Source organism: Phyllobates terribilis, unplaced genomic scaffold (assembly GCF_046119375.1).
Source record: "Phyllobates terribilis strain yellow unplaced genomic scaffold, ASM4611937v1 Scaffold_1__5_contigs__length_1240528914, whole genome shotgun sequence".
Taxonomy (NCBI): Eukaryota; Metazoa; Chordata; class Amphibia; order Anura; family Dendrobatidae; genus Phyllobates; species Phyllobates terribilis.
The window spans coordinates 808,300,999-808,320,921 of record NW_027362761.1 but is presented as its reverse complement, the minus strand read 5'-3'; the positions used below and the strand labels follow the sequence as shown (position 1 = coordinate 808,320,921).

General features: G+C 49.8%; 1 protein-coding gene across 1 annotated transcript in view; it reads right to left on the bottom strand.

Annotated features, from left to right (window-relative positions):
• CDS1 (CDP-diacylglycerol synthase 1) overlaps nucleotides 1-7,302 on the bottom strand; it is a 97,741-nt gene extending 90,439 nt beyond the window's left edge. The window contains exon 1 of the mRNA XM_073637112.1: nucleotides 6,963-7,302. Coding sequence (XP_073493213.1) covers nucleotides 6,963-7,025 — 63 coding nt within the window. The 5' untranslated portion in view covers nucleotides 7,026-7,302. The remainder of the gene's footprint in view (nucleotides 1-6,962) is intronic.
• Nucleotides 7,303-19,923: the final 12,621 nt, after the last annotated feature.

Genomic DNA, 19,923 nt, shown 5'->3' with positions numbered 1-19,923 from the left:
ACCGGATCATGCAGCCTTATATGACAATCCCTATTTATTATAATTGCCTGACCTGAAAGAACAAGCACTTTTCACCTATTGTGCCCCCCCATTTCTTTGTAGATTGTAAGCTTGTGAGCAGGGACCTCGCTCCTAATGTAACTGTTTAAACTGTCTCAGGCTATGTGCCCACGATGCAGAAATGCTCTGGATTTTTTTCCTGAGCGTTTCTGCATCTCCCTGGCAGAAAAAACGCATGCGGATTGTACATGCGTTTTTCCTGCCAAGGACATGCGGATGTGAAGCGTTCTTCACATGCAATTTCGAATGCGGATTGACAAGCGCTTTCCAAGCGATTTTAGCATCATTTGGAAAGTGCTTGACAACTTGGTCACATTATATAAATCCATGAAACCGGCATGGATTTATATAGTGTCACTGAAAGAATGGTAAAAAAAAAAAAATATTATACTTACCTTCTGATGGCCCCCGGTGTCTTAATCTGATGCGTCCTGGCTTGCTGGCAGCTCGCGGTACACTGAAGGACATGCCGACGTCAGCGGTCGCGTGACCCGTCACATGACTAAATGACGTCACCGCATCGGATAAAGACACCGGGGGCCATCCGAAGGCAAGTATATATTTTTTTTTATTTTATTATTTTTATTACAGGTTACTATGGTACCCGGGTCCGGAGGAGAGTCTCCTCTTCTCCAAACCCAGGTACCATCCGCACATTGAAACGCATGGAATCCGCATGTACAGATGCAGTGATGCGGATGTCATGCGGTCCAATGCAAGTCAATGGCGGCGAAAACACCGTGCTTCCGCAAAATAATTGGTAGTGCTGCGTTTTTTTCTGCAATGATAATCCGCAGCGGAAATTTCCGCAGCATGTGCACAGCACATGCGGATTATCATTGGGGAACATGGCAGGCCTTCTACCAAGCGTTTTCAAAGCGTTTCTACAGCTTAAAAAATGCATAGTGGGCCTTACCTAGTAATGAATTTATTGTCTGTACATGTCCCCGCTTAATTGTAAAGTGCTGCGGAATATGTTGGCGCTATATAAATAAAAATTATTATTATTATTATTATGTGTATCCAGTGGCTGCTGCAGACTGGAGAGGGATGGGATCTCACCCTCACTGATACCATGTCTGCATGCTCGCTGGGCTCCTGCAGTGTCAGTGTGCACATGTGTACTCGCTTTTGGCACTCTACTCTGATGGAAGGTACAATACAAAGTAATTGAGGGGGCAGAACGGTGTAGGGAGCGCTTGGTCTCATCAAGTGTGCACCAGAATGCTCGCATTTGCACTAGAAAATAAGCACTTTCTCTGAAAAAATATTCAAGAGGAAATTATGCTACAGGGATGATTTTTTGTAGGGCTTAGCACCCAACATGACTGCATCAGTTTAAAACAAGTATTGGGGGTGACAGAATGAACTTGTAGATGTTACAATGAGAACCAGATGTTTTCAATGTTAGGTAACCAGGTTCAAGTCTCCTAGACTTTGCCTTGTGCCAATTGTGACATCACTGCTGTGGACAGTAATTGACCAATATGGTCATGTGTCCAAAACGACAGTCTATCAAGTTGCTCAATTCAACAAGACCCAGGCATTTCTAGCTTACAAATATTAATGAAAAATATATTAGGGTACTGTCCTATGTAGAATCTCTGCTGCAGACCTACGTAGAATCTCTGCCTCGGACCTACCACAGTGACATCTATTAGGGTACTGTCCTACGTAGAATCTCTGCCTCGGACCTACCACAGTGACATCTATTAGGGTACTGTCCTACGTAGAATCTCTGCTGCGGACCTACCACAGTGACATCTATTAGGGTACTGTCCTACGTAGAATCTCTGCTGCGGACCTACCACAGTGACATCTGTTAGGGTACTGTCCTACGTAGAATCTCTGCTGCGGACCTACCACAGTGACATCTATTAGGGTACTGTCCTACGTAGAATCTCTGCTGCGGACGTACCACAGTGACATCTATTAGGGTACTGTCCTACGTAGAATCTCTGCTGCGGACCTACCACAGTGACATCTGTTAGGGTACTGTCCTACGTAGAATCTCTGCTGCGGACCTACCACAGTGACATCTATTAGGGTACTGTCCTACGTAGAATCTCTGCCGCGGACCTACCACAGTGACATCTATTAGGGTACTGTCCTACGTAGAATCTCTGCCTTGGACCTACCACAGTGACATCTATTAGGGTACTGTCCTACGTAGAATCTCTGCCTTGGACCTACCACAGTGACATCTATTAGGGTACTGTCCTACGTAGAATCTCTGCCTTGGACCTACCACAGTGACATCTATTAGGGTACTGTCCTACGTAGAATCTCTGCCTTGGACCTACCACAGTGACATCTATTAGGGTACTGTCCTACGTAGAATCTATGCTGCGGACCTACCACAGTGACATCTATTAGGGTACTGTCCTACGTACAATCTATGCTGCGGACCTACCACAGTGACATCTATTAGGGTACTGTCCTACGTAGAATCTATGCTGCGGACCTACCACAGTGACATCTATTAGGGTACTGTCCTACGTACAATCTATGCTGCGGACCTACCACAGTGACATCTATTAGGGTACTGTCCTACGTACAATCTATGCTGCGGACCTACCACAGTGATATTGGCCGCAGTATTTATTGCTTTGGAAAACATTGCAAAAAATGTGCAGAGGAGCTGTATTTTTGCTAAGTGAGAATGTACACTAAAAGGGAAGCAGTAACACTGAACATGTAGTCTGATCTGTCAGCGATGTTATAGAGCATGGGGGGTGCTGAGCAGATTTATATATACTTTAGTGGGAAAAGTATGTGTGGAATTATATTTATTAAACTTCTAATTATTCTGGGCTTGGGAGTCAAGGTGGCGGCCCTAATCAGTGATCTGAGCCACCTATACACTTCTCTTCCAGTGGTTATGCTGGACCTTATGGTTCTACACTATGGAACTCCTTAATCAGATAAATTCTTCTATACAGCCCGAATTTTACCGTGTGCAACTATCTTGGTTGAACAGCTGTTAATTCATCCAAAGTTAATCACATCAACACAAATATTACATATAAACCTTATATCATGATATTTGGTTGATATGATTTTTTTTTTTTTTTTTTAAAGGGTCTGTGCATGTTGCACAAATATAAAAATATAATGTATATTTACCTCCTGGACCGGCGCTGCTCCTCTTCTCCAAGTCTTGTGTCCCCCGCCGGTCTCATGACAACAGCGGACAGATATATTGCAGCCTTCACAACCATGTCCAAGCACAACATTTAGCATGAATAAAAGAGGACACAGCACTGTATGTTGTACGTGCACCAACCACAGCAAGTGTATAATCCCAGCAAGTTAGGAAAGTCACCATCTAATGGTCATAAACCTCAAACAGTCACTTCATAGAACGTCGTTACAAAAGAGAAACATGGGTCAGAAGGACGGTCAAATGTCATGGGATATTTTAAAGACTATGAAGAAAAACACTGACAAGTCAAGTCACGGTATCAAACAATGGGGCAAATCTAATATTGACACATGATCGCCTGGTCTACAATCAGAGCAACATCCCCGTATCAAATTATTCAGTCTGTGTTCACATTTAGACGGCATAACACAAAAAGAAGACTTTTAAAGAGACGCCACAAACTTAGGACCTACGTCATCGCCCAAGTCCCAGGCTGCGTCCCCCAAACATAGCAGGAGGCAAAGCATTACTCTGCCTGGAGTCATTACAGCATATAACAAGTTTGCATACCATGGCAATAGCTTTCCCTACACTAGCTTGGCAGTCTCCTTAAAGGAGCTGTCCAGGCTCGGGACAAAAGTCTGCAGTCACTCTGTGTGACTGCCAAATCGTGACTTTTACAATTCACCAGTATTTCTGGTGCAAACGCACAGCCCCCTAACCACATGTATGGGATTTTCTTACTTGCTCATTTCCCAATTAGTCTCATCCCTTTTCTCTCAATTCACTTCTTTTGAGGGAAACCAAATGGGACTAGTGGTCACGTGATCACAAGTATACAAATCACATATGCGGTCAAGTGACCACGTGAGCGGACTGGGAAATCGTGAAAGTGTGCATAGCACACACTGTCAGAGGAGCAACTGCAGACTTATCCCAAACCTAGGCAACCCCTTTACACCCCTTCATCAGAAGCCTCTTAGTCAGTAAAGCAGTCTCCTACTTTGTACTGATGATGAGCAAGTACCTAGAAACAGCCATATGCAAATTTAGATCTGATTTAACTTTATATCCCAAGTCATGTGGCAAGGGTCTTTAAAAGGTTAATATCAACTTCTAATAGGTAATAGAAACCCTCTTCTCTCCTTCTGTGAATAGGCCATTTGCACATGGCAAAAGCATGATCACGTATAGCAGACTGGTTGGTGTAGGGGCGTATGAGTATCCTGCTCAGACATTGAAAATGCACCGCCAGATAATGGAGTACATATATCAATACAGCAGGGCTGGACAAATCTTAGTCAAATCCTACAAGTTAGGAGCCAGCAATGACGCTCCATGCAGACCCAGCTTTGACTATTGCCAACAAACTGTTACCAGGATTTTTGATACGAGCCATACATCACACAGTAGTGGCAACTAAATCCCCCAATAGTAGTAAAAGCAGCAGGCTCCTCACCTATCTGCAGTAGTTATAGCGGAGTCCCCGATTTCCCAGATACACGTTTGCCCAGTGGTAACAGCTTGTCCCACTGTCTCCACATTAGATTGCCCAGCCCCTTTACCTGGATAGTAAAATAGAGGCATGCCAGCACCTTTCATCCACCAAAAGCAGAATCAGCATGACCCCCGCCTCTCATCCAGCAACAGAGCCAGTGCATGCAGCCACCGGTCATCCAACAAAAGCAGTGTCAGCATGCCCCTCGCCTCATCTAGCAAAAGAGCCAGTGCATGCAGCCACCGGTCATCCACCAAAAGCAGTGTCAGCATGCCCCTCGCCTCATCTAGCAAAAGAGCCAGTGCATGCAGCCACCGGTCATCCACCAAAAGCAGTGTCAGCATGCCCCCCACCTCTCATCCAGCAATAGAGCCAGCAGCATGCTGCCACCTTCCATCCAGCAGCAATGGTGGCAGCATGCCCCCCATCTTTAATTCTGCAGTAGCAGAATGCCACTCCCCATGCATACTACCTGTGTAGGAAGTAAAATCGGAGTAAACTGCAGTCCTGCCATATGTCTAGCCGAATCTTTATGGATATGAAGGAGTGTGAATATTCTAAACATTGCTACCCAGCTGTCCTGTATACTATAGATACAGCATGATGCCACATATAATGGGCATATTACTGGGAATTCCTATGAGTTGCAAGCAGTGGTGAGAGGTTTGAGGTCGCCATTACACACGTCACTGGTGGGGGCACTGTGAGTAAATACTGTACATCACATTAACGCCTTCCAGAGCCGCTCTGAGGTTAAGCTGATCTTGAGAGATGCTATAAGGACATCACAAATAATTAAAGCAGAAGCTGTGATCGGGTAACGCCACTGGCAGTCGCTGGCTCTCCGTTATGTAAGACGTCCTACCCGATCAGCATTTCCTTTCTGGAATAACCAGATCTGATTGATGAAAGTGAAATGTCGGTTTACAGATCAGCCGGGTAGAGAGGCATCTCTACAGAAGAACATGGCCATCTCCACACCGTCACAGAATAGTGGATCCAGCACCCTCCATCTCATGCCCCTCACACCAGGAGAAGAATGCCACCCTTTAGGGCGGTAATAGCTGAAGGGATCAGAAACTTTGCTCGATTTCACATATTTAATACAAATTCAGTAAAAAAAATGTAAAAAAAAAGCGCCAGTAAAAGTAGATACAGTACTTTTCCAGTAAAGTGACAAACATGATGGAAACCTGACCATTAGCAACCACTGCGGTCTGTGGGCAACTGTTAGTGTCCAGTACATGCCATTATTTGGGTTTCCCAGTCTCCATGACCTGCACCACTCCACTGTAAAACTACAACCACATCTCATTTCCAGTAGCAGAAATCTTCAAGGGTCTGTCCATTTTTAGCAGAATCTTTCAGACGTGACAAGAAATGGGTTTAGAGCCCGTCCATTATAGAAAATGAGAAGTCCAAAGCCCTGGAGTCCCCTGCTGAGATGCAGCCATACTGGAGAGACACAAGTCCAAAGCCCTGGAGTCTCCTGCTGAGATACAGCCATACTGGAGAGAGACAAGTCCAGAGCCCTGGAGTCCCTTGCTGAGATACAGCCATACTGGAGAGAGACAAGTCCAGAGCCCTGGAGTCCCCTGCTGAGATACAGCCATACTGGAGAGAGACAAGTGCAGAGCCATGGAGTCCCCTGCCGAGAAGCAGCCATACTGGAGAGAGACACAAGTCCAGAGCCCTGTAGTCCCCTGCCGAGAAGCAGCCATACTGGAGAGAGACACAAGTCCAGAGCCCTGTAGTCCCCTGCCGAGAAGCAGCCATACTGGAGAGAGACACAAGTCCAGAGCCCTGGAGTCCGCTGCTGAGATACAGCCATACTGGAGAGAGACAAGTCCAGAGCTCTGGAGTCCCCTGCTGAGATACAGCCATACTGGAGAGAGACAAGTCCAGAGCCCTGGAGTCCGCTGCTGAGATACAGCCATACTGGAGAGAGACAAGTCCAGAGCTCTGGAGTCCCCTGCTGAGATACAGCCATACTGGAGAGACATTACTGCATTTACTCCATGCAGAGGAAAGAACATGTTGTTTGTCCTTGGAACAGCCAATCAGGAGGCTTCCTAAAGTGATAGGAATAATCTGATTGGTTGCTACTGGCAACAGCACTGCTTTTTTTTTTTTATCTGCCCTAGTTTTCATGAATAAACTTTATGTGTCAGGTCAGTGCACAATCACGGAATGAGGCCGTGGCCACCGCGCGCACAGGTGACACCGTGACACGGTCGCTGGGAAGGTAGAGGCACTTACTTTGTCGCCGTTATGGTCGCGCTCGGCGTCCCCGCAGGGCCCTCTCCTCCGCAGCTCAGACATGTCACACACGACGTGAGGAGGATGAGGCGCAGGTAAGTGCGAGGAGATCACGGGGATCTGCAGGAGGCGGAGCACACTGCACCCGGAAGCATGGCACACGAGACGCTGCGGGCTCCGGGCTCCGGGCTCCCGCCTCTCTGCTGCTTGGGACAGTCTTCCCGAGCTGAGCGGTAAGGAATAAGCGGCTGGTTGTCACTAGTTACCAGGAGAAGTGAGGACACGTAATGTCCTGGAGGTGGCGCTGTCACTGCACTTCAGCCCTCCTCCCGCCCACACTGCTGACAGCAGGGCGGGGACATGGCGGAGCCCACAGATCACAACACAAGGAGCATTGCAGGAAGCCGAGGAGGGGCCTCAGGGGACGCACAGGGTCCTGGATGAGGGGAACAGGGCCTGAGAAAGGGGTCACACTGCCCGGTGGGAAACAGAAGTACAGGGCCCCGAGGAGGAGGCAGCAGGAGTATACAGGGCCCCCAAGGAGGAGGCAACAGGAGTATACAGGGCCCCCAAGGAGGAGGCAACAGGAGTATACAGGGCCCCCAAGGAGGAGGCAACAGGAGTATACAGGGCCCCGAGGAGGGGGCAGCAGGAGTATACAGGGCCCCGAGGAGGGGGCAACGGGAGTATACAGGGCCCCGAGGAGGGGGAAACGGGAGTATACAGGGCCCCGGGGAGGGGGAAACGGGAGTATACAGGGCCCCGAGGAGGGGGCAACGGGAGTATACAGGGCCCCGAGGAGGGGGCAACGGGAGTATACAGGGCCCCGAGGAGGGGGCAACGGGAGTATACAGGGCCCCGAGGAGGGGGCAACGGGAGTATACAGGGCCCCGAGGAGGGGGCAACGGGAGTATACAGGGCCCCGAGGAGGGGGCAACGGGAGTATACAGGGCCCCGAGGAGGGGGAAACGGGAGTATACAGGGCCCCGGGGAGGGGGAAACGGGAGTATACAGGGCCCCGGGGAGGGGGAAACGGGAGTATACAGGGCCCCGGGGAGGGGGCAACGGGAGTATACAGGGCCCCGAGGAGGGGGCAACGGGAGTATACAGGGCCCCGAGGAGGGGGAAACGGGAGTATACAGGGCCCCGGGGAGGGGGAAACGGGAGTATACAGGGCCCCGGGGAGGGGGAAACGGGAGTATACAGGGCCCCGAGGAGGGGGCAACGGGAGTATACAGGGCCCCGAGGAGGGGGCAACGGGAGTATACAGGGCCCCGAGGAGGGGGCAACGGGAGTATACAGGGCCCCGAGGAGGGGGCAACGGGAGTATACAGGGCCCCGAGGAGGGGGCAACGGGAGTATACAGGGCCCCGAGGAGGGGGCAACGGGAGTATACAGGGCCCCGAGGAGGGGGCAACGGGAGTATACAGGGCCCCGAGGAGGGGGCAACGGGAGTATACAGGGCCCCGAGGAGGGGGCAACGGGAGTATACAGGGCCCCGAGGAGGGGGAAGCGGGCGTATACAGGGCCCCGAGGAGGGGGAAGCGGGCGTATACAGGGCCCCGAGGAGGGGGAAGCGGGCGTATACAGGGCCCCGAGGAGGGGGAAGCGGGCGTATACAGGGCCCCGAGGAGGGGGGAAACGGGAGTAAGGGGCCACCGAAGAGGGGGAAATCGGGAGTATGGGGCCCGAGGAGGGGGAAACAGGAGTATACAGGGCCCCGAGGAGGGGGGAAGCTGGAGTACAGGGCCCTGAAGAGGGGGAAATGGGAGTACATCGCATTGAGTAGGTGGTCAAACTGCCAGGAGGTAGTCTAGAGGACATAGTCTAGAGGATGGAACAGACTTCCCCGAGAGGAGGTGGCGCATGGCCCTGGAGAAGTGGTAAATCTGCTTAGAGGAGGGGGAAACGGTAGAACAGGGTCCTAAGATATGGATCAAACTGACTGGGGGAGGGGGAAACCTGGGTACAGGACCCTGAGGAAGAGGTCAATCTGCTGGAAGAAGGGGGGAACAGCACCCTGAGGAAGGGGTCAAACTACCTGGAGGAGGGGGCACACGATCCAGAGGATGGGGAAAACTGCCAAGAGAAGAGATGGTACAGCCTGATTTTTCATTTGTTATAGAATTAGAAATGGTACAAGAGCAATTCTTGTTCTCCAGAGACACTAAATCAGCAGTAGATGCGTCAAGATATGACTGCCTCAAAATTAAAAAAAACGATCAGCTGATTTGGGGTCTGGCTGCACGGTAGCAACCAGGTATATTTTTTCTGAAACGTTGCAGTGCTTCAGAAAAAGTGTTTAAAGATGCAGCTGGGGACTGTAGTCGGGGACGAGACTAATCCGATGTGGCTCCCAGCTAGCTTCTTCCCACACTGCTCTAATTTAATGATAGGTGTGGCATGTTTCTGCATTTGTAAAGGGCCCACAGAATCGACAAAGTTATTGTCCAGATTGCCAAATCCATAACTCTCCGGATCCCAATGTGGTATAACCCCGGTTCTGACAACATTATCTGAACTTTTGTAATGACCCAAAATGGGTGGATCTTGGATTTGCAAACTGCATTGTGTGAACGGGACCCAGACAATGGAACACAAATGGCCAGAGGTCTCACACAACATAGACCTCAAACCCATTGTGTACGAACATCCTGATCTGTGAGCCCAGAGTAAAAATGACTGTAGCAGATTGATTGGTGTTCAGGTGGACATACAAGGACCAGACTCACCCCCTCAACGCCAATACCACTTCCCACCAGAAATGACCCAGTCGATACTTAACACGGTCCTGGAATTGGAGACAATGGGTGTGGTCATAAAGGGAAATTCAAACTGCAACAACCCTCTATGGCCAGTGAAGAAGGAGGACACCAATGCGTGGTGTCTCACAATAGACCTACGTGTCCTTAACAAATACACCCCGATGTTTGCCCCTGTTGTTGCACAGACTCCTGACATAATGACGCTGATAAGTGGCAAAAGCCGTGTATTCTCAACCATTGATGTCGCCAACGGGTTCTTTTCAATCAAACTCGCAGAGCTGTAGGTACAAATTTGCCTTTACAGTGGGGAACAGTACATGTTTGATGTACTTCCCCAGGGGTTCCACTGCAGTCCTACGTATTTTCACCAGGCATTGGCGGCTGTACTGAGCGTGTTTTCCTGACCGGAATGTCTCCTGCAATTTGTAGATGACTTGCTCTTGCACACAGAAACCATGGAAGAACACTTGGTTCTGTTAAGGGAGCTGTTGGGACTCCTAGTCAAATCTGGACTCAAGCTGAGTCCTCATAAGGCAAATTTGACCAGGGCAAAGGTAATTTTTCTTGGGGTCCAGATGTCATTTGGAGCCAAAGGAATTGTGGCAGCCCGAGTGGAAGCAATGGTTACGTTACCTCGGCCCAGCTCTCTGCAGGACTTGTGGAAGTTCCTGGGAGTGACCAACTTCATGAGGGAGTTCATAGAAGATTTTGCTGCCAAATCGAAACTCCTCTATGAACTCCTCAGAGAAGTACCCTCAATTAAGGAATGGTCAAATCCACAGGAAGAGTCCTTTTCAACTCTGAAAATTGACCTCTCTTCTGCGCCTGTATTGGCCACCCCCAATTCTGATGGGGAAATGGCCATCCAGGCACATGCTGGGACGGAGTCGATCTCTGTTGTCCTTCTGCATTAGATAGGACACGACAGTAGACTGCTGGGATACTTTTCCCGGCTCATCTTGACTGTCGACCGATGGTTTGACGAATGTGCCAAGCAACTGGCTGCCATACATTATGCTGTCAAAACCACAGAGCATATTGTAGGCTTCAGACCCCTCACTTTGCAGACTTCGCATTCCCCTTTGGTCCATTTGCTCCGAGAAACACTCCCCGGAGTCTCCCAACAGAGATTCGGGAGGTGGATCATGGACCTCAGCGGCTGGAATCTGAAAGTGGACCACAAGGCGAAGTATGTTCTGTCCCAGTTTTTAAACATGACAGGGACAGAACATGACTGTGGACATTCATCACACATCGCCCTACCACAGATGTTCAGGACCGACAACCATCCGGAAGACCGTCATCCTTGTTGATGGCTCCCGATTTTGTCTGAATACCGCCTACAATGCAGACCAAAAGTTTGGACACACCTTCTCATTGAAAGATTTTTCTGTATTTTCATGTGTAATGCACACGCCTGGGCTGAGCGGCGTGTGCGTGTGATTCCACTGGACCGTGCCGGAGAGTGAATGCCTGGAGGGGCGTAACTAGGTATTCACCCGATCCGACCAGGGTCGCACGACGGCATACGACGCCAGTGCACCAAGGAGGACCGAGACACGGCTGTTGACCCACACAGGGGAATACAGGAACAGACTGGTTAGGCTGGCACACAGACTGGTGGGTATAGTCAGGCAGGCGGGTATGCAGGCAGGGGGGTACAGGCAAGCACGGCTAGAGTGCAGACAGGGAGGCGCTAGCAGGTAGGAACACAGGCGGGATAGGACCCAGTACACACTGGGACTCAGGAACAGAACCACAGATGTGGCGGACAAACACAACAGAGTGAGGCCGCCCAGAGAGGTGAGCGAGAGCAGGGCAGGACGAGACCGCCTGGAGCGGTGAGCAAGAGTAGAGCAGGACGAGGCCGCCTGGAGCGGTGAGCAAGAGTAGAGCAGGACGAGGCCGCCTGGAGCGGTGAGCAAGAGTAGAGCAGGACGAGGCCGCCTGGAGCGGTGAGCAAGAGTAGAGCAGGACGAGGCCGCCTGGAGCGGTGAGCAAGAGTAGAGCAGGACGAGGCCGCCTGGAGCGGTGAGCAAGAGTAGAGCAGGACAAGGCCGCCTGGAGCGGTGAGCAAGAGTAGAGCAGGACAAGGCCGCCTGGAGCGGTGAGCAAGAGTAGAGCAGGACAAGGCCGCCTGGAGCGGTGAGCAAAGGGAGAGCAGGCTAGAACCGCCGGAGCGGTGAGCAAAGGGAGAGCAGGCTAGAACCGCCGGAGCGGTGAGCAAAGGGAGAGCAGGCTAGAACCGCCGGAGCGGTGAGCAAAGGCAGAGCAGGCTAGAACCGCCGGAGCGGTGAGCAAAGGCAGAGCAGGCTAGAACCGCCGGAGCGGTGAGCAAAGGCAGAGCAGGCTAGAACCGCCGGAGCGGTGAGCAAAGGCAGAGCAGGCTAGAACCGCCGGAGCGGTGAGCAAAGGCAGAGCAGGGGGGACAGGGCTCTGTTCACACGGAACAGACAGGAAGGGAAAGGCAAAACCAGATACCCACAGGGTACTTGCAGTGAAGTAGCGAGTGGACCACAAACGGGAGTACAGTGACAACGAGCAGGAGTTAGGTACAAGTTCAGACTTTGCAGAAAAAGGAAAGGTACGGACATAGAGAAACACGGGAAAACAGGCTAGAAGAGTATACAGACACAGAAGCAAGATACGGGAGCGGGTCTAGGAATGCAGCCCCTGGAAGGTGGGAGGAACAGGCCAGGAGCGTGTTCAGACAGGACAGACTAGATACAGGAGCGGGTCTAGGAATGCAGCCCCTAGAAGGCGGGAGGAACAGGCTAGAAGCGTGTTCAGACAGGACAGACAAGATACAGGAGCGGGTCTAGGTATGCGGCCCCTAGAAGGCGAGACGAACAGGCAAGGAGCGTGTTCAGACAGGCCTGGAAATACAGCCTCCAGGATAGGCAGACAAGAGAACACAGAAGGGGACCTGGCACATTCAGAGTGAAAGACCACACTGAATGAAACACAATGCTCAGGCAGGGATTCATTGGAGCAGCTGGGTTAAATACCAGATGACAGCAATAGGCTGAGGACGCACAAGGGGTGTGCCTGCAGCAGGTACAAAAAGCAGGAAGTGATCGGGCGCCGCCCTTAAGCAGCAGACACAGAGGCAAGCAGACAGCATGGAGGGAAGCCAGGCTAGCAGACTGGACTGGAGATCAAGTGCGCGCTCTTGCACAGTGGGAGATGGACCACTATGCAAGGACGCCGCCAGGTATGTTACATCATGACTATGAAAATTGTACATTCACACTGAAGGCATCAAAACTATGAATTAACACGTGGAATTATATACTTAACAAAAAAAGTGTGAAACAACTGAAAATATGTCTTATATTCTAGGTTCTTCAAAGTAGCCACCTTTTGCTTTGATGACTTCTTTGCACACTCTTGGCATTCTCTTGATCACCTTCAAGTGGTAGTCACCGGAAATGGTTTTCACTTCACAGGTGTGCCCTGTCAGGTTTAATAAGTGTGATTTCTTGCCTTATAAATGGGGTTAGGACCATCAGTTGTGTTGTGCAGAAGTCTGGTGGATACACAGCTGATAGTCCTACTGAATAGACTGTTAGAATTTGTATTATGGCAAGAAAAAAACAGCTAAGTAAAGAAAAATGAGTGGCCATCATTACTTTAAGAAATGAAGGTCAGTCAGTCTGAAAAATTGGGAAAACTTTGAAAGTGTCCCCAAGTGCAGTTGCAAAAACCATCAAGCGTTCGAAAGAAACTGGCTCACATGAGGACTGCTCCAGGAAAGGAAGACCAAGAGTCACCTCTGCTTTTGAGGATAAGTTTATCCGAGTCACCAACCTCAGAAATCGCAGGTTAACAGCAGCTCAGATTATTGACCAGGTCAATGCCACACAGAGTTCTAGCAGCAGACACATCTCTACAACAACTGTTAAGAGGAGACTTTGTGCAGCAGGCCTTCATGGTAAAATAGCTGCTAGGAAACCACTACTAAGGACAGGCAACAAGCAGAAAAAACTTGTTTGGGCTAAAGAACACAAGGAATGGACATTAGACCAGTGGAAATCTGTGCTTTGGTCTGATGAGTCCAAATTTGAGATCTTTGGTTCCAACCACTGTGTCTTTGTGCGATGCAGAAAAGGTGAACGGATGGACTCTACATGCCTGGTTCCCACCGTGAAGCATGGAGGAAGAGGTGTGATGGTGTGGGGGTGCTTTGCTGTTGACACTGTTGGGGATTTATTCAAAATTGAAGGCATACTGAACCAGCATTGCTACCACAGCATCTTGCAGCGGCATGCTATTCCATCCGGTTTGCGTTTAGTTGGACCATCATTTATTTTTCAACAGGACAATGACCCCAAACACACCTCCATGCTGTGTAAGGGCTATTTGACCAAGAAGGTGAGTGATGGGGTGCTACGCCAGATGACCTGGCCTCCACAGTCACCAGACCTGAACCCAATCGAGATGGTTTGGGGTGAGCTGGACCGCAGAGTGAAGGCAAAAGGGCCAAGAAGTGCTAAGCATCTCTGGGAACTCCTTCAAGATTGTTGGAAGACCATTTCCGGTGACTACCTCTTGAAGCTCATCAAGAGAATGGCAAAAGTGTGCAAAGCAGTCATCAAAGCAAAAGGTGGCTACTTTGAAGAACCTAGAATATAAGACATATCTTCAGTTGTTTCACACTTTTTGTTACGTATATAATTCCACATGTGTTAATTCATAGTTGTGATGCCTTCAGTGTGAATGTACAATTTTCATAGTCCTGAAAATACAGAAAAATCTTTAAATGAGAAGGTGTGTCCAAACTTTTGGTCTGTACTGTACGTGACAGGATTTGCTGTGCTGGATGAGACCACAGGCACCCAGAGTCTCTAGTCAGGTTGCCAGGTCACATGTTGGCACAATGGGCTGAACTGGAGGCTGTCAAGAATGCTCTCCTCCTTCAACCTCCAGGAAATTGGACTATATATAGCGACAGTTCATATGTAGTTCGATCTCTCACCCTGCACCTGGACACATGGAAGAGAAGAGGATTCGTGGACAGCCAGAATAAACCTCGGGCTCATGTACTGATCCTGAAAGAATTGTTGGAATGGGGCATGGCACATCCGGCGGAGGCTACAATCATTAAAGTTCCAGCACATCAAAGAGGAGAACAGCCTTTGACCTTAGGGAACAATAAGGCTGACAAATTGACCTAGTTTGCCGTAGTGTCTGGGGTCCTTCGGGAAACCATGTACTGGACAGATTCCTGCAGTCCAGATTGCAGTGAAACAAACCAAACTCAAAGAAGGCCCTGTGTCATTTGAGGAGGAACAGGTAAAAGATCCTCTTCTAAGGGCTCACATAACAGATCCACAGGATCCCTGGACAATACTTCAGGCGATCCTGTGTCTTCATACCAGTACACATCTTCCTCTACCAGTAGTCCCGCAGCATATGCAAGCGGAGCTGACGAGACTAAGTCATCAATTGTTTGGACATCTTGGCCGGGACAAGCTACTGTCCCTTCTAAGGGACAAACTATACTGGTGTACAATGTCCAAAACGGTAGAGGAAGTCACCCAACAATGCCTAGTATGTGCTCAGGTTAACCCAAGGGCACCAGCCATAAAGCCTGTGCTGCAGCGAGTTCCACCAGCAGAGGGTCCATGGTCCACAATCCAGATAGATTACATCGGACTATTACCAATGGGAAGTCGTAACTGCCGTTATGCACTGGTTGGTGGTGGATGTCTCCAAATGGGTAGAAGCCATCAATGATTCCGCTACCACTACTGCCCATGTTTTCTGGGAACAGGTTCTGTCACGATGGGGTATCCCCAGAGTGATAGAATCAGGCAGAGGGACACATTTCACGGGTAAGGTCATGAAAGCACTTGGTGGACTTCTGGACATAAAGCAGAGGTTTCATGTCCCTTACCACCCTCAGTCAGCGGGCATTGTGGAGCGAATGAACCGCTCCCTCAAAACACGGCTTTATAAAGCACTGTTGGAGAAGGGTTCCTCATGGGTAACGTTCCTTACGGCAGTGCTGATGGGTATCCGAGCGACAGAGGCAACCAGTACTGGTATAATTCCATTCGAGCTGATGACCGGATGCAAAATGCCCTTGTGTCTACCAAATGAGCCCAAAATATCTGAGCCAATGAAGAACGCCATTGCCAGAGACGTGTTTCTCCAACAGGTTCAAGAGAACCTGAAAGAGTTTCTGTCTCATGCAGCTTTATGGTTGCACAGACCGTAGCTACAGGGGTAGACACCTATGCCCTCTGTAGGGGAAAAGGTAATGGTGAAAATGTTCCGCCGATCTGGTCCATGAAATGCCAATTGGAAAGGACCTTACCAGGTCCTTGAGGTAATGGGTGACACAATGCTGAAAGTACAGAGGCCGATGAGATCTAAAAAGAGTTCCCGTAGGCGACAGGAAACTTTTTGGATCCACATCGACCAGGCAAAGACCACCCGAGCCTTGCCAACTCAATAATAGCTTAACAAAAAGAGTTGGGTCGACGGGGTTGGTAGGTCGAAGGTGGATCCCTAAAGTTTATCATTCAAAACATACATAATGCCATATTCCAACCAGTCAAAACTGCACCTGGATTCTTGCAGCGTTTCTACCCATCAATATGAGAGGACGGTTAGAGGCGGGGCAAGAGGTGAGAAAAGAGGATCCTCTACACAGGAAATACAGGGGTTTTGAGATTTAATCCATGGGATTGGGCGGAGGTGCATTGGGAGTAGGTGCCCTGAACACTGTGGATATGGAAGTCCTGAGAAGTAAACTTGGGGACGTTGCATGCATGCTGGGGAGGATTCAGAACTTGGCTTGATGTAAATCATGTGTTAAAGGGTTTACAGCATTCGCACATTGATGCCACTACCTCTCTATCTTCTGCTGTACGAGAGAAGTTTAGAAGATTAGTCGCAGGACTGGTGGAAATGCAAGACAGCGTTCAGTTTGCCCTAGCAAGTACGCTGGTCAAGTGTGAACTCTAGGACAACTTGAAACATATTGTGTCTTTATTCTGGGGCCACTACCCATTTAACCTCTAACAAAGGGTAAATTCCCTTTGTAGCCAACCACACTAACTGGTAGGGGGTACAGTGCCTATAATCTGGGAAATTGTGGTGAATAACCGGACGGTACTTAATTCACAGCTCCCCTCAGACATCCTAACTTATGAGGGAGGCCATCCTTATCTGTTTGATACAGAGGTATGTGGGAGGTAAGAGGATGCCATCCTCTGCCTAGGCAGCCAGGAGCGGGAGCTTAGACACCAGTGTTGGGACTCCGAGGGGTCCTATGAGATGAAGGCCAACCCAATACCGTCCTCTCGATTGCTATATATGGACCAAGGGTATTGGTACCAAGGGTAAAATATGACCTATAACATATATGCAAGTAACTGCACCGAAAGAGGAAAAATCCTCACAGTAGCACATTGCACCCTTAGTCCTGTTCTAGGTCTGGATGTCGCAGAAAAGTAGGGAAGAACTCCTGTAACACCAGAGAGGACACCCGACATCTGCCCTGAAACCCCTGTGAGATTTCAGAAGATTCCTCTTTGTTTTGTCAGCAAGCGTCTCTTGTTGTATTTCAGTAAAGAAGACAGGATACTCCGAAATCTTCAAGACACTGAGATCCAGCTTGAGCATGGCAAAACAAAGACTCCATAGTGTCTTGGTGTCACGGGTGTGTCGCCACGAAGATCGTCACGATTACACAGCCTGACTTCTCGCAGCTGAGTTTTTGGTGCTTTGTGTTTTTCGGCAGTGAGGGAGTTAACTCTCTCTCTCTCTGTGCTAGATGAGGTCCAGCCTCGCCCAGCTGCAATCAATGTTGCTGTAGTGGGACTCCTTCAAATGCCTGCCGGTCTGTTAGGGAAGTGTCGGTGAAAGCATTTCATGCAGACTAACAGAGCGGATCGTGGTATTTGGAGTTTCAGAGCTAAGTGTATTTGGAGTGTTTTTTCCCTTCCTCGCTTTATCATTTATCTCCTTTCCCGTTGGTGTTCCCTCTGTTGTAGTTGTGTAGTTTTTGTATGCAAGGTGGTTTTGGTTTTACCCTTGTACTGTCTCGTTCGTCTAAGTACTGAGTGTGGGCATATTATTACCTGTCCCCTTTTGTTGTGATCAGGGGTCCTTCTCAGGACTAGATTACTTAGGTGCAGGGATCCTCAAGAGGTAGGGGTTACGCTGGCGGCCTGGACCTCTGTACCTTTAACAGTACCTCCAGGTAGAGGGATTAGTCAGGGCCCCAGCTTAGGGTCAGCTTAGGCCCCCTACCTCCAGTACACAGAGACAGCGTGACATTTTCACCGACCACTTAGATTTTCTCCAGCTACCATGGATCCAGTAGCCGGTCTAGCTCGGCAGTTGCAGAGTTTGTCCATGGAGCTGGCGGACGTTAGGTCCAAGGTTTTGTATCCTCAGGAGCAAGCCGGACCAGAACCTAAAGTAGCTCTCCCTGACAGGTTCACTGGGGGGCGGGACAAGTTTTTTGTTTTCCGGGAGGCATGCAAGTTGTACTTTCGGCTGCGGCCTCGGTCATCGGGGAGTGAAGAACAAAGGGTGGGAATTGCCATCTCGCTCCTACAAGGGGACCCACAATCTTGGGCGTTCTCTCTTCCCCTAGGCTCTCCCGTTCTCCAGTCAGTGGATAGGTTTTTTGAAGCTCTGGGTCTCGTATATGATGACCTGGATCGGATCTCCCTTGCTGAATCTAAGTTACGTAGGATCCAGCAGGGAGATCGTCCGGCGGAGGAATTCTGTTCGGAGTTCCGTAGGTGGGCCACTGACACCCAGTGGAATGACCCGGCTCTTAGGAGCCAGTTTTGTCAAGGTTTATCCGACAAATTACAGGATGTGTTGGCACAGTATGACTCTCCCGCGTCACTGGAAGCCGCTATGGCCCTTGCTATTCGCATTGACAGACGGCTTCGGGAGAGGTGCGGGATAACTCCACCCCCTGTGATGACTCCACCTCCTACAAGGTCCCCTCATATGGTGGTTCCCCTGGTCAGTCCAGAGGAGCCTATGCAATTAGGAGGGACATCATTTCGGGGGAGGGGACCGGTGGTGCGCCATAAGACAGGAAGGTGTTTCTTCTGCGGAAGAAAGGGACATTTTATTGGGGGGTGTCCATCCCGTCCCTTGCAGAGTGAAGAGTCGTCGGAAAACTGTTGATCCCAGGTTGTGTGGTGGACGGCAATCTGGGAGTAGGTATTTCGTCCCTAGGTTCGTCACAGTTTCTCGTTCCGGCGGAGGTGGTGGTGGGTACGAGAACTGAGAGGATATCTGTTCTTCTGGATAGTTGGGCCGGGGCTAATCTGGTGGACGCTCGGTTTGCCCGGGTTCAAGGTATGCGATTGAGTGAGTTGGCTAAACCCATCCCCATATTCTCGATCGATGCCAGGCCTCTCGGTCAGGGAAGTTTTTTGCAAGCTGTGCATAACATAAAACTTCAAGTGGGGGCGATACATAAAGAACTGTTGTCTTGCTACGTGTTGGAGGGTCTTCCCACTCCTATAGTGTTGGGCCTTCCTTGGTTAACTAAGCATAACCCGGTTATTAATTGGCAATCCAGAGAGATAAGCCAATGGAGTAAATTCTGTAATAAAAACTGCATGAATACGGTCATCGGTGCGGTTACTCCTAGGGTCTTGCCTCCATTTCTGGCGGACTTTGAGGATATATTCTCGGAGAAAGGGTGTCAGGAACTACCTCCTCATCGCGAGTATGACTGTTCTGTAAAACTGCTCCCTGAGGCCAAGTTACCTAAAGCTAGGTTGTATAACCTTTCTGGTCCTGAGAGGCAGGCCATGAAGGATTATATTTCAGAAAGTCTGGCTAAGGGGCACATTAGACCTTCATCTTCACCGGTGGCCGCGGGGTTCTTGTTTGTTAAGAAGAAAGATGGAGGCCTACGCCCTTGCCTGGGTTTCCGTGAACTTAATCGGATTACGGTCCGAGATCCGTATCCGCTCCCACTTATTCCCGATCTCTTTAATCAGATCGTGGGCGCCAAATGGTTCTCTAAGTTGGATCTCAGGGGGGCGTACAATCTGATTAGGATGAAGGAGGGGGATGAGTGGAAGACGGCGTTTAACACTCCGGAGGGGCATTATGAGAACCTTGTCATGCCATTCGGTCTGACTAATGCCCCGGCGGTGTTCCAACACTTTGTTAATGACATTTTTCGCCGCCTGGTGGGACAG